A 27207-nucleotide genomic window follows, 5' to 3' on the forward strand; every position below is an offset into this window, starting at 1 on the left:
TAAAAAACTTCTTTGATAAAATTTTATACCCTTTTAAAACTGAGCATAAAATTGAGACTCATATCAGCCAAAGCAGGCTTCAAATTTATTTAATGCAAAACCGAACATACATCTTGGCAGTATTTTTGAAATGCTGCTCTTTTAAAAATAAATAGGGTAGAACAAAAAAAAGATATTACAGATTTATAACGATTCCCTCAGAAAGTTTCTTCATTTGGACAACAGGTATGAAAGTAAAACAGAAAGCAAGCGACACTAACAGTATCATGAGTTGCCTGTCATTAATGTTTATAACATCATTTAATAAAAATGATTAACTTGCTTAAGAAATTAGACTAAATTGCTACTGCTGACTTTCACTCAAGGTTGATTTTAGGGATTCAATCTTGCTTTCAGACTGGAAAACAATGTGTTTACATGTGTGTGTTAAATGCTTCCTTTCACCAAAGAGATCTTAGAGTTTTATACCGAATGAGAAGTCAGAATGCATAATTTCACTATTGAAATGCGGTTACCTGCTGAGTAGAGAACGACTTCCACTTGGAACTTCAACTTGCAAATCACTGAAGCATATCCTTACATACACAGCTACTTCCCTTAACTCTGTGGGCCTGTTCTGATGCCTGGCACTGAAGAGTCTATTTTAAACACATTGTCATGTACAGCAGTTCAGTCCTCCTCCTGTCACACAAGGGTGAGGAAATCTGGTCAGTAACCTGGAATACGTTCTCTATTTCGAATACCACAGGCAGACAAAGTTGTTATGCTGAAGGGTTTATAGAAGGTGAAAACCCCAACAGCTTGAAACTCGGTCACCCCGGAAAGACAAAAGTTTGTATTGTCTCCCAGATCAGAGCACTTCACATCTCCAAACGCTTTTACAAAGTGCTTCCTTATTCTTTGGAGGAGCATCCCTAAATAAAATTAGTCTATTAGGAATTGCTAGGCATGGTGATTAAAGAAGTCCACCCTCAAGAAGAGGTCCACAGAGGAATACAAGAACTTCAGAGAGAAGGACGACAGCACAGTGTCCCAGTGGAGTATAAGAAAGAACATCTACAGCGGTGTTTTTCTTCTTTTTGGCTTTATAGGCAGTAAAATCACATGGCATCTTTCCCTGAAAAGCTTTGAAAAAGATGATAGCAGTTACAATAAACAAAACTACACTTTCCCCCAGAAATAAGTGTACACTGTATGCGTGTATTCCTGTGGAGGTTGCTGCCTGACTTGGGAAAGTGTCGTCTAAAGGCATTCACTCTGGATTCAGGAAAGTTTAGTTTTCCCTCTGGTCTCTGCTGGAATCTTTTGTAGTTGATCATTTCATTCTGCCTTGTTTTTTATCGACCATCTTCTGTCCTTTGCAATTAGAATTTAAACTCTCCCTTTGTCTCTTGTAGTCGGCCATAAAGGGCCACTTATCTCAATTGACCTACTAAGCGCTGCTATAATGCAAACAGCGATGCGTCCAGACTTGACAGCATTTCACCTTACTGTGATGCAAGAGGCTGGTGCTGCGTGGTGTGCTCTGGTTTGGCAGAAAGGCCCAAATGCACGATATGAAAATGGGAATAGCAAAGAAAAACAACTGGAGATTCAAATCTGGAAAGTGCTAGTTGCTTTACTTGGCAACCACTCGCATGTCCGCCTGTGGCATTTGCCCACGCAGAATATCTGAGGGTGAGCAAAGGAAGTTTGCAGGCCAGTGGATGCATACATCGGTGGCAGCCAAGAAAACTTCTCAGCTGCAATGTCAGCTTTTGTCTGCTGAGAAATGTGCATGAGCTCTTCACAGCTTGCTGGCTGGAAGCGAGGCTGGGAACAAGTGAGATTTCAAGGAGACGGTAGCTATCTACAAAAATATCTTAGCCCACCGCTTTCCCTACGTGCTAAATCTGAAGATCCACACGCAGGCCGTGAGCAGCAGTTAGGCAGCCTCGGATTTATGGAAATGGGAGACCTCATTCTTCCTTCTCAAAGAGCGGACCTCTTGCACGGCTCCTTCGTGGCAGTGGCCTCAAGCAGCGAGCTCCTCAGCTCACAGCAGGAGCCCTGCGCTGGCAGCCTGCTCTGCCGCCGCCTCACACGAAGGTAAACCCAGCTCGTCTTTACAAAGAAATCGCATCCCCGCGGGCGCGAAGATCCCATTGCACCGCGGGGACCCATCCCGACGCGAGAGGGGAGGGAGATGGGCAAGGGGCGTGGCCTCGCGCGAGGCCCCGGATGGAAGCGGCGCGGCGCCACGTGACCGCTCCCCGCCCGGAAGTGCGGCGGCAGCGGCCGGGCTGTACGGGAGCTCTGTGCGGTTCGTGTGTGCGGGCAGCGATGCGGCTCCGCTCCCGCCCGGCCTCGCCGCTTCCGCCCGCCGTCGGCCGTCGGTGACCGCCACGCCTATCCCCAGCCCCGGCGCTATGAGAGCCGCCGCCGCGCTCCGGTACGTAGCGCCTCAGCGTCGGGAGGGAGCGGGGAGGCCTTTGTCGCGCCGCCCGGGCTGCGGCGGGGCGGGCCCGGCCTTCTGCCCCTGGGCAGCGGCCTGCGGGCCTGAAGGAGCAGCTCCTCCGCCGCTGCGGGGCCTTCCCGGGGCGGTGTGGGTGCGGAGCCTCCCCGTGCCGGCTGCGTGTGCGCGCGCGTGGGATCCTGTCGTGCATCTGTTGGCGTTAATGCAGCCCCCTCCCGGCGTGCGGTGCGAAGCCGTCCTGCCGGGAAGTTCCCGTCTTGCTGCAGCAACAGCTGGGCTTGGGGTGCTGAGAAACTTGTGGAGGTGAATAACAGCCGGGGTTGAGCCGGTGGTGCGGCGTGCCCCATCTTACACATGGGCAGGAAGTGCGGCTGAGCGGGGCTGGGTTTCACCTGGTGATGTCATCTTCTGAAATCCGCCGGGCTCCGGTGAATCAGTGCATCGTATGGGCGCTGAGCGTAAGAGGAGCAGAGGAGGGAAACGAGGAGGCAGAACCGAAACAGAGCAGCAGAGAGCCCGTGGGGCGTTAAGCCTTCGGTCGCAGTGTAGCAGTTGTACGATTAAAAAGGGTGGGATGCGCTTCAGGAAGATGCTCTTAATTTCCAACACGGGGTTAGGAGGTACAGGAATAGCGTTTGAACAAAAAGGATTGTTTCCAGCCTCCTGCCAGGAAGCGTTGTGGGACTCCAGCTGGGTCGTTCCTTGTTCTTATCAGTTCTGCAGAACACGTTGTTTTGATAGCTATTCCATATGGTTGGGTGAGTTTTTGCCACGGCGGTGCTGAAGCTGAGCTCTTTGTATGGCTGGTCTGGTGTTTTGATTTACTGCTGTGGAACAAACACCACCAAATTTCTTCATTTTTCAGTTTCCACTGAAATTTCTATTTCAGAAAGTAAAAAAAAAAAAAAAAAAAAGCCTTTATAAAGGGTTACTGCTGCCTTGCCAGCCTCTGCTGTATCTATAAAATAAAAGTACTTGAAAATACTGTATAGTATCTTACGTAGTTTCTCTGCCTGGCCCTTCTAGGACAAACAGGAACGCGTGTGAAGGAAACAGTGTATGCCCCTTGTACCTTCCCTCTATTTCCTCTAGAAAGGGGAAATCAAAATGAGATGATCACTTTTAGTTAGCCTGTCAGCCTGATACTTGAAGATGTCATGGGTACAAATACTGTGCCCTGGATCAAAGCGTAAATATGGAAAGTGTCAGTGTTGTGTCATTCTCTCGTGTCTTTTTAGGTCACTACAAATGCTGAAGCACAGTTGTCTTCTTAGGAATCGTGGTTGGTGGATGTGATTAAGGAAGCACCAAATCAGCTAATAGGCTGCGCAGTCAGAGATGGGGTAGTGTTACAGTACACTGACGTATCAACTTATGTGAACTGTATGATTTCAGAAGTCTGTCATCATGGTCAAGCTGGGGGGATGTGCAACCCCTTTCTGACTCTGCAGGGGATTCTTGTGCTGATGAGGAAGTAAAAGAGGGAATCTCTGCATAGTTTGTGCTTAATTGAGAACTGCTGTAGCTGTGTGAGGTGGTAAGGGAGGTTCATGGTAGCAATTTTGTTGCAGTTCATGAGAGGGTGGCCACTTGCCTTTGTTGGATGGCTTTAAGTAGTGTATGTACTGTGTTATATAACATATGTATCATCGTGTGTAAAAGGCTTTGGTTTCTGTAGTACTTCTAGCTGTTCAACCTTTGGCTGAACTTTGGCAGAACGAACTTGAGCAGAAAGTCCCTCAACTTTCATGATACCACGTTAATAGCTTTCCTCAGTGGTTTCAGTAACCAGCTTTAAATACTTTGTCAGCTGCATACTTGCAAAGAGATTTCTCATATCTGCCCATGTTCTTTTACCAGTGTTTGCTTAAAGCATTTAGGAAATGTAGTGGAAAGGGAGATGCTCCTGCTGTTCCATAGACTCATCAGCATGGAATAGTCCAGAGAGATGACACATACAAATTCCCTGAATTACCTGGCTTACTCGTGATGCTACCTTGCTTCTCCCAGAAGCCATTTATCTTTTATTTTTTGTGAAAAAATGTTACATTTCCTGTTCTTCATTGGTTACCACTCCTTTTCATTCTGTGGAAGTCCTCAACAGAAATGACACAGCCAGAATTTAGTAGGTTGTCCTGCTTCACAGTTGGAGGATTTGACAGTTGCTTCAGTGGGAAAAAAGCTGTTGTTTTTTCCAGGCTGCTTGTTCAGATGTTAAAGATGGGCTAAGTGTAAAGGTGAATGGACTTCACGTAAAGGTGAATGCTAAGTGAGCAGAGCAGTGGTCTGTCTTTATCAAAGAGGCTCCTGAACATACATAGATGCTCTTGACCACTTTTTAGCAGTAGAAATATCTCATGTGCTGTTCCTTGATTTCAGTGCTAAATGTACAGAAGGAAGCTGGCAGGTTTTATGAACACTTGCAAAATGGTTATATACTTGTTGTTAATGTATCTAGGTGAAAAGCTTTAGCTTGGTTAGGCAGTAAGCAGCATTTGAAGCTCAGGTTTGATCTGTTCTTTTGCTATATGATTGCTGTAGAATACACAACTGCTTAGCCTTTAATTAGTGGTGCTTTGTGGGTTCAGTATTGAACAGTTGGTCTTAAGTCCCATCCACTTTCATGGGAGTCACGTTTGCTCTCTGCACTACATTGTGACCTACCTTCTTGAGTAATACAAGCTTGAAATTATCATTTGAATTGTCATTTAACTTGCTTTATAGAATGAAAAAGTAATTGTGCGCCAGGGAGAATGCAATAGAGTAGCTCCTGGCTAAGGCAGTGCTGCTTGTGGAGGGAATGTCTCCAGCAGTTGGGAAACTTCCAAAGTTCGTGGGGTGGGAACATCTTGTTGTACCAGCCTGTGTTGTGCTGTGGAGAGGATCTTCGGATGAAACTTGGGAGCCAGGCTTTCTCTTCTTCCTGATTGCTGCTTTTAATGCTATCCCCTCCCAAGTGCTTGCATACCAGTTGGTCAAGTCACTTACAAGTCAGTGTGTATGCAAGGCTACAAATGGAGATGAAGGGGAGTGGGGGGGAAGTGCTGACTTGTGCTTGATTTATTTGAAATGCCTTGTTCTGTTGTGTATTAAATGTTTGGAAAATTAATTATGCTTGGGTGTTAAAGGGTTTGAGGTTAGTCGCCTTAAACTCAGCTGTTGCTTCCTGAACAGCTGAAATTGCATGTACAAAACTACTCTTTCTGGCCTGAGGAATAGCTGCTGTAACTTTCTCCTCTGGTGTCAGGCTTTCTGATTCCCTGTTCCATGTTGACTTTTTCTTTGTCAAACTACATTTCCTGGAAGTTTTATTCCTGGCTTTCTTTATTCATACTCAGTTTCTGATTGGAGGATCTGTTTTCTCCATTAGCACTGCCTGCATCCCTGAAGGATGATCGTTTGCAACTTTTCAAGTAAAAAAAAAGAAAAAAGAACAAAAAAACACAGCTTTCAGTTGAGAAGCATGTGGAGTACGAGTCACTTCTTTTGAGCACTTAGTGCATGGGTGCAATGATTCGTATTAGCTAATGATTTCTCAAAATTCTTTGGAGCAAGGACTTGTTGACTGTCTGCAGCATTTGACACAGTAAGGCTCTGAATTACTTAATCTGTAGACATTACCTCAGCAACAAAACAGTACTCTTAAAACTGAAGAAAGTAGCACCAAACAGATGGATTCTTTGGTAACTAGGTTTATTTTCAGTCAGTTGCTTGTAATCAAAACTCTTAAAGATAAAATCAGTAGAACTGTTTTGTAATGAATTTAGCAAACAAGTGCTTTATATAGTTTGCCTCAACTTCTGGGATGGAGTAATATAACATTAAACTTCTTTAACTGGTTTTAGTGAGCCATGCTGACATGTTTACATATCAAACTGAGTAACTGTTCTTGTAAAAGAAGACAGTATAGAATCCTTCCAACTCATGTCGTGATGTGTGTCAAGATAACTCCAGCATAGTCACATGCAACTAAATTTGCACCTAATTTTAGATGTTTTTTCTATGCAGTGAGAAACTTGTGATTGCACTCTGCATTAACTCACGTAGAGACTTCCAAAGCTAAAGTAGTATCAGTCAAATGTTAGACTAGAAACCAAGTTATCTGAAATCTCTAGTTACCTTCTTTGGGCAATTGTAGGCTGATGTATAGCAAGCACATTGCTGTACTGAGCATTGAGAGGCTCTGGTAATATTTATGGCAAAATGTGTCTATTTGCAATCACTTGATCTCAGCTGACTTGTTGATTTCCTGGTAGTAAATGGCCTGTTTTCCTCCTGCTTGTTTTCGTTTTCTGTGAAAGCAGATTTGTGGAGTTGCTGGGTGGCAGAGGAGACCTGCTCAGGTGACTCACGGTGGGGTTACCTCGGGCATGGACAGGCAGAAGGCAGGCTTTGCTTCCAGCCTGTGTGAAGATGGAACCAAGCTGACTTGCTGGGACTTGTGGAGGCCTTCGTAGGCCCAGCTGTTCAAGGATGAGAGTCAAGCAAGAAGGGGGATTTGATGACTTCAGGTGAAACTGGAAGGCCCTTGTGTCCAAGTCTCCAGCCTGGGCAGCCTGTTGGCCAGAAGCCATGCCTCCAGCAGTGCAGCTGGCTGCAGTGGTAGTTTGCAGCTTTCTGCTGAGCATGTTTCCCACAGCAGCCTCGCAAAGGCAGCTGAAGATGTTTTTGATAAGCGAGCAAGCTTGGTCTGATTGAACTTGCTGCCTTTTGTCAGCCCAGTTGCTCTTGTCAAACTGAGATCTGCTTTACCATGCCTGGATAAGCCCTGCCTTCCCAGCGTCTCTGTAGCAGCCTTTGTTGTGTGCCTTATTGCTGCTTCTAACCGTCAGTAAAACAATCTGTGTAGGGGAACAAGCGATGGTGTGAGGAGGTGAAAAAAGTGAGCAAACATCCTGCTTAGCAAAGGGTGAGTAAGGTTTTGTGTATTCACACTTCAGTCACTAGGGCTTTTTGCAAGACAGCATTTTTTCCTATTGCCCTGAATGTAGTCCTAGGCTCAGGTGCTAATCCTCAACATCTTGCACAGATTTTCTTCAATTGAGCAGATGATGTTTTAGCCTTCTGGGGAGAGAGTTCTCTAGCAGGGGAGCCTGATGTGGGCCATCCCCTGCTTCCTTTCCCTCACCCCTAGGAAAATGGCCTGCAGCTTCAATAAGAGCAGCGGGAGGAGCCATGGGGCTTGGTGTTGTAAAGCCAGAGCAGTTGTTGCTAAGGGTCATTTCTTGTGAGGTAGCAAATGGTTCACTGGGAATTAAAAGCTGTAGGGAACTTCTAGCAACTTCTGATTTTTAAAGGAATAACCCTTTTGAAGGAAAAGGAGAAATGAATTTTGCTTTGCAAGACAGCTGATATCAGGTTGTTCCTGAAACGGAATAAGTGAGGAAGATGGAGTACTTGTATTTGAGCTTCGGGTACCAGCCTCCACCAGTTAAGAACTCTTAGGATTATTATTATTACTTTTAACTGTGCATGATCATGTCAACCTGTCTCGAGCTGTTTCAAGTTCTGGTGAAAGCCATCACTACCAACAGATGTAGCAATCCTCATTGCTACACTTTGAGATTCCTACTTCATAGTCACTGCAGTAAGTGAGTGTGCATGTCTGCTCTTGAGCTGCCTGCCTTTGCTGTGGTGCTGCCTAATGAGCTGCTGTGGGTGACTTCTGATACCCAGTCCACTGAAACTAATTCTATTTCCGGACTGTTTAGGTGAGCTAGCATCAAGTGCAACCTGGTTCTCTGACAGAATTTTTCTTTTGGTGTTTGGAAGTCACGTGTAGGGGTTTTTTGTTCCATTTCTGAGCGTATAAATGTAAGTTGTTGCTCTTTCTACAGAATGTGATATTCTGCTGCTGCTCTGTACAACTCCTCTGTAGCAAGTGAAGGTATCTGTATCCAAAGTACAGTGCTTTATGCCCACCCACTTAATGAAAAAAAAGACACCTTCCCCATCCTTTACCTTTAATAAACTAAATCTTCCAAAGGAGGCTACTTCTGTGATGCAAGAAAGAAAATCAAGGTTACTGCTTTCAATTTGGTAAACTGTTGACTGTGTGTAACTGAAGCATCTAGGAAAAAACAGTAATTCTTCATTTAATGTACTTTCACATACCAATGATTTAAGTAAGAGAAATGGAGTGAAACTAAGAAAGGAGGGATATTGTTTTGGGAGTATACCCTGGGGGGGGGAGGGGGGAGGAGGAGGAGGAGGAGGATGTGACAGCAATAGATTATTAGAATGGAATAGAATAGCTTCCTGAGAGGAGCAGTGGTGGAAATGCCAATATTTTGGATGCCATAAAACTAGACTAAAATGAAATTGAAATGCTGTAAGAAACAATTTTGCATTTCTTCTCCAGGGAAATGTATAGATGAGTCCTGTAGGGAATAGTCTAGGTTATCTAATATGGAACACCATTGGTTTCCAATGTAACAGTAACGCAAGGCTAACACTGAGGGATTTTAATTAATGAGCTTGGCTGATGGGAACTAGACAGAGTTCAAACTCTGCTAGGTGCTGTGTTTCCTCTTGGCTGAAGGAAGATCATGCTTTATATTTCAGAAGCTGAAGAAGGGAAAGAAAATTCAGAGAAAAGCCTGTAAGTGACACATACTCAGCTTTAGTTTTTCCAACTAATAGAACAATCCAGCGAAATTTGAACTGCCATCACCAGTGCTGTCATTTATAGTTGCTAAACCATCCTCTAGAGGAGCTGTGTGTTTTGCACGTGCTCAATTTTGCCTTGCTGGGGCTTCTGCTCTAGTCACCTCCAGGATGTGCTTTTAAACTCTGATGTCTCAGCTGCAGCTATTTTAAGATGTTTCTGACCCCAGCTGTCTGTCCTCTTTCTTTGCTGCAGTTCAGTGTCCCTGGCATAGGATGGCAGGGGGATGTATATGTCATTTCTCAGCTGTCACAAGCCAGGCCAGGGCATTGCTTTTACTCTCTGCAGTTACTGTTCAGCTCATGGCATGGGTACTGGTGGGTGGTGATGGTGAGACCTTATGCTGGAGCAGCAAGAGCTTGTGATTTATGCCCCAAAGCTGGTTTAAGCTTGTGTGGTTTCCAAGTAAATACATGCTTAAGTAAGCATTTTTAGTATTGTGTTCTATAAACCCTCTTCCTTTTAACTATTCCAGACCTTGCACTTCTTCACTGAGTCCTTGTAGGGTTTTTCTGTGTGTAACCCAGCTGCTGTTCCCTTCTGCTTGCCCTGGAGAGTAAACTTTTGTGTTAGAAGTGCTACGAACAACGTAAGATGTAGTATATGCTCAGTCGACAGCTTCAGTGTGAAGGAGGTGGGAATATATAAATACATATGTACTCATTTGTTAGTGTTTATAGATATATATATATCAAAAAACCTGCAGTTAAGTATTAGTAATTCCATGTGCTTAAATGCAGCAGTGATAGAGATTAGGTTCAATAAATATTAAGCACTATGTTTAAGTAATCTTCTAGGTATATCCTGGGTCTATTTTCAGAGACGCAAATGACACTGAAGAAATTGGAAAACTGCCTAAGCCAAATAGATCCTTCAAGTGTCTGTTAGTTTGCTGTGTATCATTCAGCAGAAAATTTGGTTGTACAGTAGTTAGCTTGATAGGAAAGGTGCAGCAGTTCTTTTATAATGCTCAACCATGAAGAAATGCACATCCTGCCAATTAATTCATACACCAAAACTTCTGTACCAAGTTGGAGAGAACGTGGCTCTGTCAGTTGTAACCCTTATATACCTGGCCAGGTGGCCACATCCTTTGGCCTTTAAGTTGATAGAAGCATCAGACCAGGGAATCAGATGGGAAATTCAAAAGGTACTTACTTAGTCTGGGGCCTTAAAATGTCTTTCCCTTCAGATCTTATACTCTTTTGCTCTGTTTCATTTATCTTTCTTCCACCTTTGGGTCCGTGTTTGTATTTTCTCTTACTCAGAAACTGATAGAGCGAGTCTTAATACAATTAGTATGTTCTCATGAATTTCCCTTCATATTTAATAATAATGAATCCTAGCAACTTCATATTCACTGATATTTCCTCAAGTTAAACTGGAAGTAGTATCTGTGGCATGCTCGTTTATTAGGCTTTCCTTGGTGACTGCTAAGTGATCCTGGTGTCCCTTGCTCTGAGACAGTAAGTAACTAATTTCTGTTAGCTATTGAATGCTTGAAGGTAGCTTGGATGGAGATGTTTCTTTGTGGCAGAGCAGGCTACTTGGCCTCTTTGTGGGCATTGTGGAAACTCTGTCTCATGATGGTTTGGGAGTGCACGGTGACTTTTCTGTTAAATGTTGCATTGTTCTTCAGTCACTGGGCAGGACTTGAGAAGAAGGCCATGCTGTGCGTGACCAGCTTGGCTCTGTCATGCGGTGAGCACTGAAGTCCTGTGATGTGCCAAAATACAGACGTGGTGGGAAGTGCTTTGATCCTGGAGGCTGAACCCTTTGCTGAAAGAGACAGCAGAGAAGAGCTAGGGACGGACTGGGCTGCACTTGCAGCTCACGGTGTGCTTTCCTGCTTGCTTCTGACAGAGCAGGACAGGGAGGTCACTGAGTTGCTTGGTGGACTGACCTGTGGTTAGGTTCTGGCAGGCAGGAGTGAACTTCTAGCATCTGTTGGATGCCCTGCAGAAAGCAGTTTGTCTGTCCAGTTCTGCCAGTCATTTGTTGGCTAATACTTAATTGAAATAGAAAGATAAGACACTGCTATGGTCATTACTTGTGGAAGAGTGGATACAGGCACATGTTAATGCTACAACTGCTCTGATGAAATAAATATTAGGGTATAGTAGTTACATTGAATTTATCAGTATAACTTTGGTAAGGGAAATGTGATGGTATGCTTGAAATGTAATGTGACGTTCACATATAGGGCATCTTTGAAGGCGTCATCTTAAAAGTTAACAGGAAGAAACAACAGCTGATACAGCTTTTAATGGAATTCAATGTAAATAATTTTTATGGAAGGTAGTCTGTATTTTATTTACACTTGATGAGCAAATAATAATGGTAATCAACTTCAGATAGCTTGAAGTTCAATACAAGTATTTCTTTGAGTAGGGAGTTTACTTCAGTCACTGAATGTGCTTTGAGGAACTGCTTTGCTTTTTTCTCCTCTGCTCACTTGCCCTCTACTGCTCTGCAAGTAGTGCTGAGCTGTGAAGTTCTGGGTTTAAGAGAGACTGGTGTATTTGACAGAATGTATAGCAGTTGCTATCAGTACCTTAATTGGTCATGAGGAGTGATAAGCTATTATGCTTGGGGTGTAAGAGTGCAGGTTAAGTAACATACTTCTGAGCATCTCTTGTTTTGAAGTAAGATAAACTCTGAGTTAAGAGTCATCAGTGACTGCTGCATGGCATCTAGTATGGGTATTTCATTTTAAATAAAAAATGAAGTAAGCACCTGGAGACATTTGAGAAATACACCTATTTTTTCATTTTTTAAAGCCAGAAATTTGTCTTTATCCTCTGAAACTTTTTAGCGTTTCCAAGCAAACATAATTGTGCATGTTTCTTCCAATGGTCAGAGAAGTCTTCCTAGCAAAATGGGACTGGTTTATTAAGCCTTGTCCATGGCCTGAAAACTTTTGGGGGTGTTACATGATAATGTCCTGTCACCTCTGATGTTCAGAATGACATGCAGAAGAGTAAAAGCAGATTCCAGCCTGAAATTGTCCCTTTGAGTAAGTGGTTTCATCCTGGAGGTAACAAGCCTGTCTTCCTGCACTTTATTGATTTAATTCCACATCGTAATTTGCTGACAGGTTTTGTGAACTGCAACTCTGTCTGTTCCCAGCTACTTGATCTAATAGGCTGTGGGGGGAATCGGTGCTCGGAAACCTTTGTCTGAGCTGATGACAGCGGCTAATCAATGATTCATAAACACTTTTTTCAAGATGGTATTTAGTTTTTTCCCCATGCAAAGTGTATGTAGAACAAAAGGTGAGCGTGTGGGTGCATCTTCTCACCTTCAGTCTGTCCTCACAGTGTCCTCTCTTGGTCCTGGTGTCACTGTCAGTGGGGGAGGAGCATGTGGCCCATCGGGCACCAGCACCTGGAGAGGGGAAATCCATCCTTCCCTCTCCTGATGCCTCTGTGTGTCAGGGTAGCATTTCCACAGCTCATTGCTTTCAGCTTGTAGCTTTGGTTAACATCCCCACCACCACCTCCAAATCCTGATTCATCAGTTAGCTGAAGTTAATTAAAGATTATCAGTGGTGCCAATAGTGTTTTTGTTGCCCTTTTTTAGTATTTTAAGTAAAAATGTATATATATGAGGGACTGCACCAGGAGCAGGTCAGTCCTGTGCATCTGCAAATGAGAGTGAGGAATGGTCTGTATTCTTGTTCCTTCATTAACGTTGGGGAGTTGAAGAGTAAACAGGTTGAGTGAAGCTTAAACTGTAAACAGTTTCAGTGTGTAGCTGCAGAAAAGTCCATCAGCTATTTGGCTAATAGCGTTGGTTGTTACCACCGAGTAGGATGTACTTCCAAAAATAATGGTGATATAAGTACTAAAATGCTTGCTTTATGGAAGAGGGACTTTCACATGTATCCTTTCAAGGATTTTTTTTTTCTGTACGGCTCTGTCTAGAATATAAAAACAAGTTGTGGGCATGTAAATCAAATCTACATAAGCACAGCTTACGCAATACATGTGATTCCTACTTAAAAGGAAACAAAAAAAAGGAGGGCCAAGCAAATTCCATCATCTTAGATGTACGGTGGCTGATTGGCACCTGTTAACATCTGTGGAAAGTACTAATTGAATACTGAGGGCTGTCATAAGGAAATATAGGTTTTATTTGGAAAGAGAAGTTCTGCTGCTTATGGGGAGGACGCCTGCTGAATTGTATTTTTGATTGCACTTCAACATCTTGGTGATCTCTGTCTTGCTGGAGTGATTTTTCTTTGTCTTTTTATAGTTGATTTGTTCACTGAGTTCTGTTAAGAGAGCTGATTATAGCATCTGCTTCCTTATCCAATGAAGGCTGAGTGTTTTTCCCTGAAGGTTTTATACGTGCATCATCCTGAGCGATTCCCGTGCCAACAGGCTTTAATGTATGAGTGTAATTCATAGAGTGAGGAGAGGTACCAGAAGGGCACAAAAGAGTCCATTCACTGATGATCAAAGCATTTTTTCCCCATAATTTCAGAATACGACCAAATAAATGTTTATTCATTACTTTTTTATTATTATTATTTTAGGAGAATTACTGAAGTTTGGATTGCTATTTAGATAACTGTAATAAGTGGCAATGTCAAGGGTCCCCACCCCGCCTCCTCCTGGGGAGATGTCCAGTGGACCTGTGGCTGAAAGCTGGTGTTACACACAGGTAACTTGCATGAATTCCAAAAGCTTTATTTTCTATTTGTAATTAACGTTAACCAAAAAACCCTTAACAACACTGAATTCTGCTGACAGTCTCATATTCTCACAGTTAATGGTGATATGCTAAACTTGACTGAAGTTTTCTTCATCGTTTGTTCAGGTTAAAGTAGTAAAGTTTTCCTACATGTGGACCATTAATAACTTCAGTTTCTGCCGAGAAGAGATGGGTGAAGTTTTAAAGAGTTCTACGTTTTCATCAGGGCCAAATGACAAAATGAAGTGGTAAGGTCTTCATTCTGACAGCTGCTTTTTTCTAAATTTCACAAGCCGAAGTTGCAAATGAATATCAGAACTTTGTTGTTGATGTTTCATTGCAGGTACAGGTTGCTTCTAGTTCCCTAGCTTTGACAGTCACTAGGAACACATTTGTTTTAATAACGTATGTCATTCTATCTTAAAAATAAAAATAAAAAAGCATATCTATGTGTCTAAAATTGTGTATGATTTTTAAAAGGCACGCTTTCTGTTTTTCTTTCAGGTGCCTGAGAGTGAATCCAAAGGGATTAGATGATGAAAGCAAAGACTACTTGTCGTTATATTTGCTTTTAGTCAGTTGTCCAAAAAGCGAAGTCAGAGCAAAATTCAAATTTTCACTGCTGAATGCAAAAAGAGAAGAAACTAAAGCAATGGGTAAGAGAAACTTACTGTAGTACATGCAGATTTATGAGAACGTTCCACAGAAGGTTAGCTTAGTGATTTTTTTTTTTCAATGAAACAGAATTTAACTCTGAGGAAACTTGAAAACATCTTCAAGATCCTTTTAGAAACTTAATTAAAAATCTTGTTTCACACAGTTCTAATCATTGAGCTTAGCTATGCTAATTCTATCTGGAGCAGTATAAATTGCTGTGCATTGCTAGTTTCCATCACTGTGGATTCTTACAACTTTTCTAGCAGGTTATTCTTGATTCATATTAGTAGAGCTTTTGCTTTTTTTCCAATTACAGTGAAAGTTAGTGTTCAGCTTCCATGTTATTGTAAACTTTTTTGGAAATACTCCTTTACAACGCTTTTATGTGCTTCATCTGATTTACACTGTAACTAATTTAAGAACATGAGCCACATACCCAAGGAACTAGAACTCTGTGTCATAATTAATGAAATCTGATATACATTTAATTGCCTCTTTATTTTTCAACTTACAAGCACAACCTTCACTGGAAATGCTTTTTAGTGTACACTAAGAAGAATCATATACTTGGTAGTATGTCTTCTGTAGGGTACCTTTCAGCCAGGTGTAGGTTATGAAAAAGATAAGTAGTAGATTAGTAGTTGGGTAGGGATAGTGATAGGAGGATGGTTGGACTAGATGATCTTGTAGGTCCTTTCCAACCTTATGAACCTATAAGATCATCTCACCTGTTCCCCCTCCCTTTTGTTGAATAAATGTGAGTAAACTTTGTTTTCTGAGCCCCTTGAAATGAAAGTGTAAGTCCCTGCTCACCTTTCAGGTGCTATTTTCCAAAGCAAAAACTGTAGAATTACCTGGGACGAGCAGAATGTGTGAATGTTCTGGGGCATTCAATAGGAGCAGAATGGAGAAGCTATTATTCTTAGTCTGCTTGCTGAAATACAAGGTAGTGCTCTCTGTAGTGCCCAACTCTACCATCATCATTTTGACCTGCAAGTCTAATGGAGGTCAACAATTTAATGCAAGTTTTCTTTCCCCTCTTGTAATGCAAGGCCTTTTTTTTTCTTTTTAACATCTGTCATTCTGCAGTACTTACCTCCAAAGGCTTCAGGAGGGTTTGATTTGTTATTTTTTTGCGTAGCATTCAATTTACCTTTATTTTTTTGCATGCTGGGGCTTAATGTTTTGGTTGAAGAAGGCAATTTTGCTTTACTTTCTCCCAGTGTGACTAGACTCACTCGTAGTCTTGAATGTAAATTGGCAAAGCTTTGAGTACAAATCTAAGTGCATTAAATGACTGGGAATAGATATACACATTTATAGCTTTAGTCCTTGCAAGACTCATCTCCATGAGACCAGAGAGTTCTTAGCCCTACAGCTTTACAAAGGCCTCTAATCTCTTCTGTTTCTTCCCCACACTGTCGTGCATGACTGTGCAGATGCTTCAGAAAGGCAGCCAATTGTGCTCTTTTCAAACTAAAGGTGTGAGGGCTGTTCAGTGTACGATGGGGGAATCTGAAGATCTTTTGCTTAGTGGTGTGCTAAATGGTGAAATCCATAAGGTGCTAGAAAAAAATACAATGTATAGATGTCTTCAGTTTCTGTATCAGTAGCAGTCCTGTATTTGGCACTCTAGAAATTAAACATCTTTTCATCTTGGGAAATTACCAACAAAAATCTTAATTCTTAGACTTTCCAGCCACTTACCATCTGCTCATGGAGGTGCTCCATTTTTATATATAACTCGTAGTGATGCCCAACTTCAGACATACTTTATTAATCGATAATTCATGCACAGACTGGCGTACAGATTTAAATACGTGGATGCTCTTCTACTTTGGTTCCCTCTTCTCGAGGCTCCACACTGCACTTCAGTAAGTGCATTTGCTTTTGCTTTTCTGCTCTACATGGGTTCATGCAGCAGGTGAATGTTGATAGGATTCTCACCCAGTCCCTCATTGTATGGGAGTGCGTGTGGTGTTAAGTTTCTAATATAACATCAGAAACATTCTTGCTCTTTTTCTATTCAACACTGTATAAATACAACTTCCCATGTTTTACTTCAAAATAGAATTATACAGTGTACTTTCCTGTGGTTCATTCTGTGGAACAAATGACCATCTTACAGCAGTTGTGCTGTGTGGAATGACTAACATTACTCAGTGTGTGGATTTGCACTGATGTGACCCTGGGAGCCCTTTTGTGGGCTGTGAACGTTAGGATGGGGAAAATAAAAGGTTTTTGTGGTCACAGTAAATTGTTAAGTTTAAGAAAATAAATGAAAATAGTCATAGCGTGTGGCTAAAAACAAAGTTGTCAACGTATGTTTTTTACAACCAGAGCAATAGCTGGAAGCTTTCTATTTTGCTTTTTTTCCCACTCTTTCACTCTATTCCAAAGTAATTTGAACTTGGGAAACAAGATTTTCTGTTTCAGGAAGAAGCCAAAATAGATTGTTATGACAACTGCAGAAGTGTTGTCAGCATGCATTTGCGATGACAAATCCATTGTAATGGTACTTCCCTATGAACAGTGTCTGTTTTGACACAGCAGCGCTCCAAAACTGGAATTGAAAAACTCTCTCGCTTAGGTTGGTGCCTAAGATAAATCTAAGAGATGCTGTGGGGGGAATTGCAGGCAGTGTAGACGTTCTAGGTGTTAACATCTGTTATTATTTTGATTTGACTTGCTCCATTTGTACTCAACTGTCTCTTTACCAGAAAGCCAAAGAGCGTATCGGTTTGTGCAAGGCAAGGATTGGGGTTTTAAGAAATTTATCCGAAGAGATTTTTTACTAGATGAAGCTAATGGTCTTTTGCCAGATGACAAGCTTACATTATTTTGTGAGGTGGGTATCATTTTTTAAGTTTTTGTTCTCTTTAAAAAAGAAAACAGAAGTTTCTGCTTTATGTTCGTTTAAAGAGTAATATGCCAGTTCCCTACTTTAAACAATGAGTATGGCAAGGGGTGCATTTACCAGCATTGTCCACGTTATATTTTGTTTCCTTTTCTGATGCATGTATATTGAGATGCACAATAGTTCTGAATTGATTGCTTGTGAGCTCAGGATGTGTTGGAATTTGCTGTGGGATTATGGAAATGTGGCTGATGTGTGATGCCTGTAGGAGTATCGCTGTACTGAGGTTGCCTTTAAAGAAGTGGTGTTTTGGAGTTAAAAGAATTCTACATCTCTGGATAGGCAAGAGGAGATGTGTGTGCTGACTTGCATTTAAAAAATATATATTCAGAAACACAACTGATTGCTGGGATCTGCACTGCAATATTATTTGTGGCTTTAATCAGTGAATAAATTTAACTTCCTGGTACGATATGAGACGCTTTTATAATGTTGGTTTTGTCAGTGCCCTAAGTTGTCATATTAAAGTTGAGTAAAATGCTTACTACATGTTAGGAACAGAAACTAGAGAAAGTTGCAGAATAAGAAACCGTGGATGTTAAATGCATGTTGACTGCCCATCTCTGCTGCCACAAAGTGATTAGTGGCTTAGGAGGATGATAGATGCTCCAACTGCTAATAAGTTCGCTTTGATCTGTGTATTTAGAGGAAATGTGTAAAATTGTCTTGGCAGGATTACAATTTAATTATATGTCATTATGCTGTGTAGGAAGAATAATTGAAATGTGGCCCCTGAGACTAGATATTGCAAATATAGCGCATCTTATTTTCACGTAGACAAGTTAAATTAGCTGCATGATAAATTCGTTATGAATACAATTATTTTGGTGATAAAAGCAGAGGTAACAAGTGTCCTATTACAGTTCTGCAGAGATGTAGTATCAGGAGTATTTCCTGACTTCAAGTTTTCCTTGTTATGAGTAGCTTGCTATGTAAACAGCTCTTAGTGTAAAGAGGATCTGTGCAGTCACTGATGTAGTGTGAAAAGCTGCATCTTGCAGAGCTTTCTGTGACATAAGTACATCAGACCTTGTGGAATGTTTGAATCTCCTGCCTAAAATGCTATCCTTCTTTAAGATAGGTTGCTTGCAGTTAGTTTTAGGATCTCCTCGTCCTGCAGTTTGGGAAAGAAATAGCTTTACTCTTGTGAGGTTTTTTCTATAAGCACCATTGGAGACAAGCTTGGGTAAACATAAAGAATGTGTAGATGGGCTTTGTATTTGTAGGAAGAGTCTGTAGCTAACAAGGAAAGAGGTTCCTGTGCTGACAACATGGGGCAGGAAGTTAAGGTGAAGTCTCAGGGAGCAAACTCTTGCCACTGACAAAGGGTCAGCTTTGGGAAGCTGAGACTCCATCTGTGTGTTTGCGTACTTCCTGAAATGGCCTCGTGTGAAAACTGAAGTTTTGATCTTTGCGTGTTTTAAAGATACAGTCTCATTGTGAAACTGAAAAGATGTTTTCGTTCCATTTTTTAAAGGTGGAAGAATATAAGGAAAGTTTTTATAATCACAAGGGGGTAAGGGATGAAAGGGAATTAGTCAGCAATTCAAAGCCTCAAACTGCTGTCTTAATTGGATAGTCATCCTCTTCTGAGCTGGTGCTTGGTTCCCACTGCTCTGACTTTCTGTGAAGCTTAGCTGTGCTATTTTTGCTTTATGCCAGATTTATTCCAGATGCTGTGCTCTAGAAATCAAACAGAGCACCGATCTTAACAGCATCAGCATTTTCCTGATGTGTAATTCTAATTTTCTGTATTTGAGAGCTGCAGTAATGGAAATCCCGTAGCTTTTCTTCTTTAGGAAGGTTTTATTTTAAGGAAGGTTTTATTCTCAGGTGCGTATTCTCAGACAACAGAAATAAAACCCACTGAGCCCTTCCCAACAGACTGATTAAAAGGACTTAGTACGCAAAGATCCTTGACAAAAGCAAGTAGGAATGCTACTGTACTGTTAACTTAGTGAAAGACTAAGCACAGAGAATAATGGCAGTGCTTGCTTCAGGTGCATGCATTTCACTTTAACTCAAATAATGGCTTTTAATCTTGCTTGAAGGAACAATTACGACAGTAAAATGGGTTAATATTAGAGCTATGCTACTTGTATTTTACAAAACTTTTCTGTGCTCTGGAGATCCCACTGAGCTGTTTAGGACTTGATTTTGTGTACATCTGAAATGTGTGAAGACCGAACTGTTAGTTTATCTCTGAAGTAGAGTTAACATGTATTTATGGTGTCAAAAGAACTGTATATCTCTGCGTACTGTTGCTTTTTTATCGTGTGGTGTTTCAGTTGGATAAATGCACAATGTTGTTAGCCTGTAAGTAAAATCCTATTTGTTTTATGTTACTTGTAAGCAAACAGTAAGAAACTGCTTTATAGTTCTGGCCTAATGCCAGAGACACCGCTTTGTTTTGCTTTGCTTTGTATTGCTGAACTTCTAGCAATAGCTGCTGTAATTTAATTACTGTTGGCATTCAGTTATGAAAGAATTGTCTTGCTGTGATTTTCTGTTAGGTAAGCGTGGTCCAAGACTCAGTAAATATATCAGGACAGTCTAACACAAACACTTTGAAGGTACCTGAATGTCGACTAGCAGAAGATTTAGGGAATCTCTGGGAAACAACAAGATTTACAGATTGCAGTTTTTATGTAGGAGGACAAGAATTCAAAGCTCATAAATCTGTCCTTGCAGGTACTTTCTACTTTTGTATTGCTATTACTTTGTTACTAAAATTGCTAAAAGCTTAAAAATTGGTTATATTAAATAGATATCCACCTCTCTTGCTCTAGCACGATCTCCAGTTTTTAATGCAATGTTTGAACATGAAATGGAAGAAAGCAAAAAGGTAAGCCTCACTGAAGAATTTGCTTGTGAATACTTGCACATTGTGAAAAAGGGGTAAGTTGTAGAATGCTTCAAGTGTTGCTAACAGAGGAAGGCGAATGCTGTGTGCTGGGGCATGATTGCAGGGGGTATTACTCCTGCAGTCTCCCATGTATGAGTTCTGTGGGAGTTTCTTTGTGTAGGAAGGGCATATAGGGCTGACTGTGGAATGATTCTGGTGGACTTTGTTCTATCAAATATTTATATCTGCCCTAGACTGCATTTTGTTTTGTTTTCTAACACGTTAGCTGCTAATGCAATAGATATTGCACTTTCCCCTTTTGCTTAAGCTTCTACTCCCATATAAGCCAACTGACTTGATTAATACAATATAGCAAAACATTAAAGTTTTATATGGTCATTAGGACAGAAAGGACCAACAGGTGAATTCTAACTCACATCAAGCCTTGAGGCAGTGAAGTGCATTTCATTCAGATTCCTTGCGAGCACTTGACCTGTGTAAGTGTTTTGGATGGATAGGTATTTAGTTAGCAGAGAGTTGCCTCTGCTTTTATGCACGTCTGAAATGGGTTGGTTATAGGCAGAATGTATGAAGAGGCAAGGAAATGATTGGCTTGCTGAAGGATTGTAATGGATGATAGTCATTTAATCTTGCAGACTGCTGTAGTAGCACTTGTGTGTATGAATCCATCAAGTGCAGTACAGCTGTGTGGCATTTTTTCCTTCTTGCAGTTTTCCAGTGTGGAAACTTCCTCAGGCAGAACTGGAATATAAGAAGCACTTGCTTGCAGTTCTTGATTTAAAGAAGCTCAGACATATCCCACCTTCAGTGATGTGCTTTGCTGAGTAGCTTTATGTTAAATCTGCAGTGCAGCCTTGCTCTTGTACATTATCCTGTACATCGATGGTTTTGTACCTGCTTCAAAAGGCCAAAGCTTGCATCTGCTTCTTTGTCCCTTATTTGCTTACAGGGGATGGTGTAAGGGGTTGAACGTGCAGTACCACAGTTATATTTGGAAGACCTTCAGATATGTGATGTCCATGAGGTGTTTCTTTGCTTGCTTCTTGGATTTTGAGAAGAAAACAAACTGTGTTGGCTCTGAGTTGTGCCAAAAATGGTTCAGTTTTCTCTGTTGCTCTGAAGGATGTCATTGTCAGGTTGGAAACTCAGCAGCACTTTTAAATATAAATATTCCTGAACTTACCTTGATTTTTTTTCAGATGCAACTTGTGCATTGCAGTCCACAGAGTTAGATATTTCTAGGAGGAAAATGCAATTAATTCATTTTGTGCAGGCTTTCCCAATTGATTTTCACCTGACTCAAGAGCTACTGTTTACTTTCTGCTTAATGTTGTAAAACGTTAGCTTAAAATTGTAAGGATTTTGTATGATGGATGTAAAGTGAAAATACATTGTGCACACAGTACTTGAAATAATCACTTCAAAGACATAACTGAATTCTGGAGGTTTTTGATAACAGTTCTTTTCCTTTACCAGAACTGTGTGGAAATAAATGATGTAGACCCTGAAGTTTTTAAAGAGATGATGAGATTCATTTACACGGGAAAAGCACCAAACCTTGAAAAAATGGCTGACAATTTGTTGGCTGCTGCAGACAAAGTAAGTAACTAACCCCCGATATCTCAAAATCATTGTTTGTTTGTGGAGCATTCTTAAAAAATCTTCCTTCAGTTTGATGTGCTTCAGTTTTTTAAGTACCACAAGAAAGATCTCTTCAGGAATACAGAGAGATGGGATGAATATATTTCTGTATTAGAAGTTTCAGTAATCTGTCAATCAAAAGCGTTCCAGACTTTAGATGGATAATAAATACAATACACTGCAATTAATTAAATAAAAAAATAGAGACTGTTAATACGATTTGGAAAAGTGTATCTTGAAATTTATCCTAGATCTTTATAGTCCTTAAGAGGGACTTTTTTATACAATTGTTTGGATAAACCACGTTCCCTGAAGCAGCTATTACTTCAGAACTTTGGTCTTTGTCTTCCCTACAAACTTCAGAGTTCTAATAACCACTTCTGTGCTGGGAATCTAGCCTGCCATTATCTACTTGCCTACTTTTGTTTTCTAATTGAGGTGATGAGACCTAAAAAAGCACAACTGAAATAGTACTGTGCAGTTTTCTAACTTTTTTTTAAACTTGATGCAATACCTTCTGTGAAATAGTAAACATTACACGGCTGAGATTGAGATTTTAGTTAGCTATCTCCGGAGGACATGTAATTGTCTTTCCTTGAGGAGCTGTAAGTAGCTTAGAACAAATATTCCTTTTAGTACGTGTAATCTGTAACCTATTCACTCAGTTTGGAGTATGGTAATTTCTTTAACACCCTGTGTGGTTTCCAAATTGGTTGTATAAGTACATCCTCAAAACACTAATGGCAAAGCTTCCTGTACTTATAATCAATTCTATCACAATAATGTAAGCCATCCCAGTCGTTAATTTCAAGAAACAAATAAGTTTTTTGATATCTGTTGTAAGAGGTTTTGAACTGGTGCTGCCCTAGGTTTGATGGCTCAGCACGTGTATTCATTTCAGATCTCACTGCCACCCTCTCAAATTCTGAAACAGTCTTGTCCAATCCTGTACAGCCAGGTGGGAAAGTGGAACAGTGTCATTTTGTGAATGCTGGCTTTTGTAGAGTACGCTGGTAGATGGTGGAGAGTGTTTTAAGGTGAAGTTACATAATAGTCTGCAATAGCAGGATGTAAAGATAGTGAGCAAGGAGATCCTTTCAGCTTTTAGTAGTAGTTAAAATTCTTTCAATTTCTTAATACAGTATAGTAATCTAAAAATAGAGTTCTGCATGTTAGCAGGGATTGCACTGCTTTATCACCTGGTATGTATGGACTTAACATAACTCTCATGTTCTCGAAATAAAAGTGTCCTGAGCAGTAGTATAGTGATAAAAATGGATGTAAAAAATGCACAGGTCTAGGAACATTGAAAGTTGGTCTCAGAATTTGACTTTTCTTTGCTGGTATCTGTTGGTTGCACGGTATGGTTGCTAATACAAATGTATAAATTTGTACAAATAAAATGTATAAATTCCTTTCAGTCTTGAAAACTGATTGCTAAATTAAATGGGTTGGGGATGATATCTGCAGAAGTATATACAGCTGAATGAAACCTATTCAATGTATGACATCCTTCAGAATACAAGCACATTTTATTCATGTATGGAAACATATTTTACATATCTTTTCTGGTAGAGTGTGTCGAAGTTATAAGAAGTTCTTTAAAAAAATAAATTCAGAGAGGGAGGAAAAACCACCTTAGAACAAGCGGGTGTCAAGTGGGCCAATATATTTTTGTTTTGAGAGATTTCATGGAACTTTCCATTGTGTAATTTCTTACCCCATGCTTTGAGTTGTGAACTTACCTGATGATGGTTTTGAGAAAGGAAGACACACAGGCACTTGCTCTTCTTTTATCAAACTGAAGGAAAACAAACTCTTAAAGGAGTCACTTCTTGTTGTTTTTTAATAGAAGTTCTTCTGATAACGCCTAACCTGATGTCTTACCATTTCTAGTCTCAAATGCAGCATATTTTTTTATGTTGCAAATTACCTGTTGGCTTGCTTAACCTTGAGAGATACGAAGTGGTCCCATGGCTGGGGCTGCCTTAAGCTGTCTCTTGAATAACAGTAAAAAGAACAAGTTTGAAGAATAATTAGCGTAGTTTTTTTTTCTCTTTTCAGTATGCACTGGAACGGCTGAAGGTCATGTGTGAGGAAGCACTCTGTAGTAACCTCTCAGTAGAAAATGTTGCTGACATTCTTATCCTCGCAGATTTGCACAGCGCTGAACAGTTAAAAGCACAAGCAATAGACTTTATTAACAGGCAAGTCATCTTTATGAGAATCTAAATACTTTTTTACTTATGCTTTGCATACCTTCTCAATATCAGCTCGTATTCTCACTTTCAGGTGCAGTGTTCTTAGACAACTTGGGTGTAAAGATGGGAAAAACTGGAATAGCAAGTAAGTTTCCCTGCTTCCTGATGTTCTGTACAAACACTGCTACATAGACCGCAGATCTTAACAACTGTTACTTCATTTCCACACTACTGAGGCCTGTCACTCACTGTAAGTAAAGTAGGATTTGGCAGATATTACTGCAGTTACAATTGCGACTTCCCTTTTAGATGATATGGGGAGTTAACTGCCCTCCAGTGCCAGGCCCTAACAGCAGCTAGTTTTGATCCCTTTCCCAGGAAGCATCAGTGCTTAGTAAAGGAGATCTTTCTCTTGGCTGTCCAGGTTTGTCCCCAGAGCATTGGCAACCCTGGTATGATCTCAAGACTTGCTTAGTTCAGTCTGAGCCTACACCATTGCCAAAAACAGAAGGGCAGTTTCTCTTCATGCTTGTGGTGATATGTTTGGTGCTACAAACAAACCTTCCCAAGTGCCAGCACTCACACTTTTGAGGCCATGCATCCAGTCAGTCACATCCCCTGAGCTGACTGATTCTCTAAGTGCTCATGCCTGCACTGAAAATCGGTTGAGAATATGTCCTTCATACTGTAGGACTGATTGCAGTATGTACTTAGAGCAGCTTGAGTAAATCATGGAATAGAGGACAGCCAGCTTCAGGATGAATTGTGGTAAGCTGAAATGTAGTAAAAGGACAGCAAGGTTTTACTTCTTGCTGTCAGAAACTCAGAACAGTTAAAGAGCTTGTGCTATACCAGTTACTTTAATAGTGTTTTCCCTGAAGAACTTGGTTTTCACAGGTGTTGTGAGTGAGTTGTGGAGTATGGAAAAGGAGTATGGTAGAAAGGAAATCATGACACACTAGTAGGAAAGCTAATGAAACTCTATGACCAATGTGGACTAGTCAGTGTGCTGTTTTTCCTGATTTGGAACTTACTAGTTTGCTTCAGTCTTAGTAAATTGCTAGTAAAGCTGCTGGCCATCTTTATTTCCCTGATGTATTAACTGAAGCAATTTGAGAGAGTGTGGCTGAACTGGCTGAGCAATAAGGAGTCCAAACTTTGGTGTTATTGCTCAGAGCACTTACCTCTCTTGACTTGCAGAAGAAGATTAAAGGCTGGCATTAAAAATCTGCAAGAGAGTATTTTTTGAGAGCTTATACTGTGTAGAGATCAGATGCTAACTTCATGCCTGACAGTTTCCCAAGACAATATGAAGAGTCTTATGAAAATGCAGCAATGGAAATCTGGGATCAGTGGCTAAGCTGTTTGTTCCAAGCTACAAATTTATTCTGTGCCCATACATCACGTGTCTCAACCAGCATAGCATTCTTCACATGCAGAGTAAATGTTATGGTTTTGCTTTATATTATTTCAAAACAGTATTGCATCGACTTTTTTTTTTAATAAATAACATATTTTCTCAACATATTTATATTATTAATTCATGAATATCAGTATGATGCTTGCTGAAATCTGTTGTTAAAAACTGATGGTGGCTGCTGAAAGTTATTCTGAATGCAGCCTGAGATCTTTTACTGAAGGGAGAGTTGAACATCCCCAAGTATCCATCATCCACTGGTACTCAGACTGCAGCTCTTAACCAAAGGGTTCTGCTGTCACCCAGCTAATCTGTCTTCATGACTTTTTCTAGTACCCAAACTACTCATTTTTGCTGCAGTTTCAGCTGATTCATCTTGTCATCTGTCCCTCCTCCCCACGTTGAAGGTATTCTTCTGTGTAATGAGATTCTCACGTCTCCCCCTGGTTTTCTTTCCTCAATGATGAACTTTTATTTTTCTTCTAGTTATCCTTTTAACGTTTCTATTGCTTTTCATGTGTGATTTAAAGGTGGTTATGTTATGCTGTGCTCTGTATTGGAGGCAGTTCCCTACCTGGGATCTGGCTAGTGTTGACTAGAGCAGGACGAGTAGCCTGAACACTACACACGCCGGTACTGGTGTGCCCAAATTTGGTTCTGCTTCCCAACGTTGTTATTACTGATATTCATAGTGTGTGTCTTGTAACATGCAGCTGCTTTTCTGCTGTAATCCTGCGCTGCCTGCTCTGCCCCACCATGTGTTTGTGCATTTGATTTGTTAAAGTGTGTGACTGTTCTCAATGCTTCCGTTTTCAGCCAAGCAACAGACATAATGGAAACAGCAGGCTGGAAGTCCATGATCCACTCCCACCCTCACTTAGTAGCAGAGGCCTTTCGAGCACTGGCGTCTGCACAGTGTCCACAGTTTGGCATTCCACGCAAACGGCTAAAACAGTCCTGAAATCTTCCATGAACTTAGAGAAATTGAATTGACTCTACTCCTCCATGTCCAGAGGTGTTTTCACAAACCATAACAAGAGTTTTTGTTATCCTTGTCCACAGAACAGAAGCTGAAAAAGCCTATTGTTTGCTTTTCAGATGGATAATTTATGGTTTAATCCTCAGCTTTAAATTAGACTGATTACTCTAATTCACTGAAAGGCCTTAAATTATCTTCAATGACTCTAGTCCATATAGTTTAATGTATCTTGATTTTTTTTATTATTATTATTATTTTTTTTAACGTGCCTTGTCTTTTTGACTAGGCTCTGCAGGATTGCACTAGCTCCATAATGCAGTAAAGTTGATAACTGAAGATTAATTTTTTGAAAGGGATCTTCCATTATTTTCAGAAGAAAAAAAAAAAAAAAGATTATAGTTTGGTCCTGTGCTAACTGGAAGGTTTTAACCAGCCTCTCATTGAAAGCGCTTGAACCAGAGGGGCACAATTGTACCCTAGGCAAGTGCTGTGCATAGGGAGAGCCCGTTTACCTTCAGCGAACGCCTACAGGCTATTTATGGCAATATACTGCTTTGAACATAATTTATTTTTCATTGTGGGGGCAAATATGCAATGGTTTGGCCCGAAAATGTATTTTCATGACAGTTTGTAATGCTTATCGTGTATGTATGTCAAAGCTGTCCCAATGGTGAAAAGAAACACAAAATATGAACCAGTTGCTTGTGTT

The 27207-nt window shown here is 40.8% G+C and overlaps 1 protein-coding gene across 1 annotated transcript; it reads left to right on the top strand.

The window, feature by feature from the left end:
* The first annotated feature begins 2295 nt into the window (after nucleotides 1-2295).
* SPOPL (speckle type BTB/POZ protein like) lies at nucleotides 2296-27207 on the top strand. Its single transcript, XM_065751115.1, has 11 exons — nucleotides 2296-2431; nucleotides 13663-13790; nucleotides 13947-14068; nucleotides 14325-14476; nucleotides 17198-17325; nucleotides 19908-20085; nucleotides 20184-20239; nucleotides 21737-21859; nucleotides 23966-24108; nucleotides 24194-24247; nucleotides 26336-27207. The coding sequence occupies exons 2-11, from the start codon at nucleotides 13713-13715 to the stop codon at nucleotides 26478-26480; spliced, it is 1179 nt and encodes a 392-aa protein (XP_065607187.1). The 5' UTR covers nucleotides 2296-2431; nucleotides 13663-13712; the 3' UTR covers nucleotides 26481-27207.

Source organism: Cyrtonyx montezumae, unplaced genomic scaffold (assembly GCF_038088225.1).
Source record: "Cyrtonyx montezumae isolate F1298 unplaced genomic scaffold, pur_monq_1.0 scaffold_7, whole genome shotgun sequence".
In the NCBI taxonomy this organism is placed as follows: Eukaryota; Metazoa; Chordata; class Aves; order Galliformes; family Odontophoridae; genus Cyrtonyx; species Cyrtonyx montezumae.

Bases quoted from the DNA above. Each gene is read 5' to 3' on its own strand.
- SPOPL (XM_065751115.1), top strand. From the start codon at position 13,713: ATGTCAAGGGTCCCCACCCCGCCTCCTCCTGGGGAGATGTCCAGTGGA. The intron at 14,477-17,197 runs GTAAGAGAAACT...TCTCTTTACCAG, and splicing joins AGAAGAAACTAAAGCAATGG to AAAGCCAAAGAGCGTATCGG. The intron at 21,860-23,965 runs GTAAGTAACTAA...TTCTCTTTTCAG, and splicing joins TGTTGGCTGCTGCAGACAAA to TATGCACTGGAACGGCTGAA.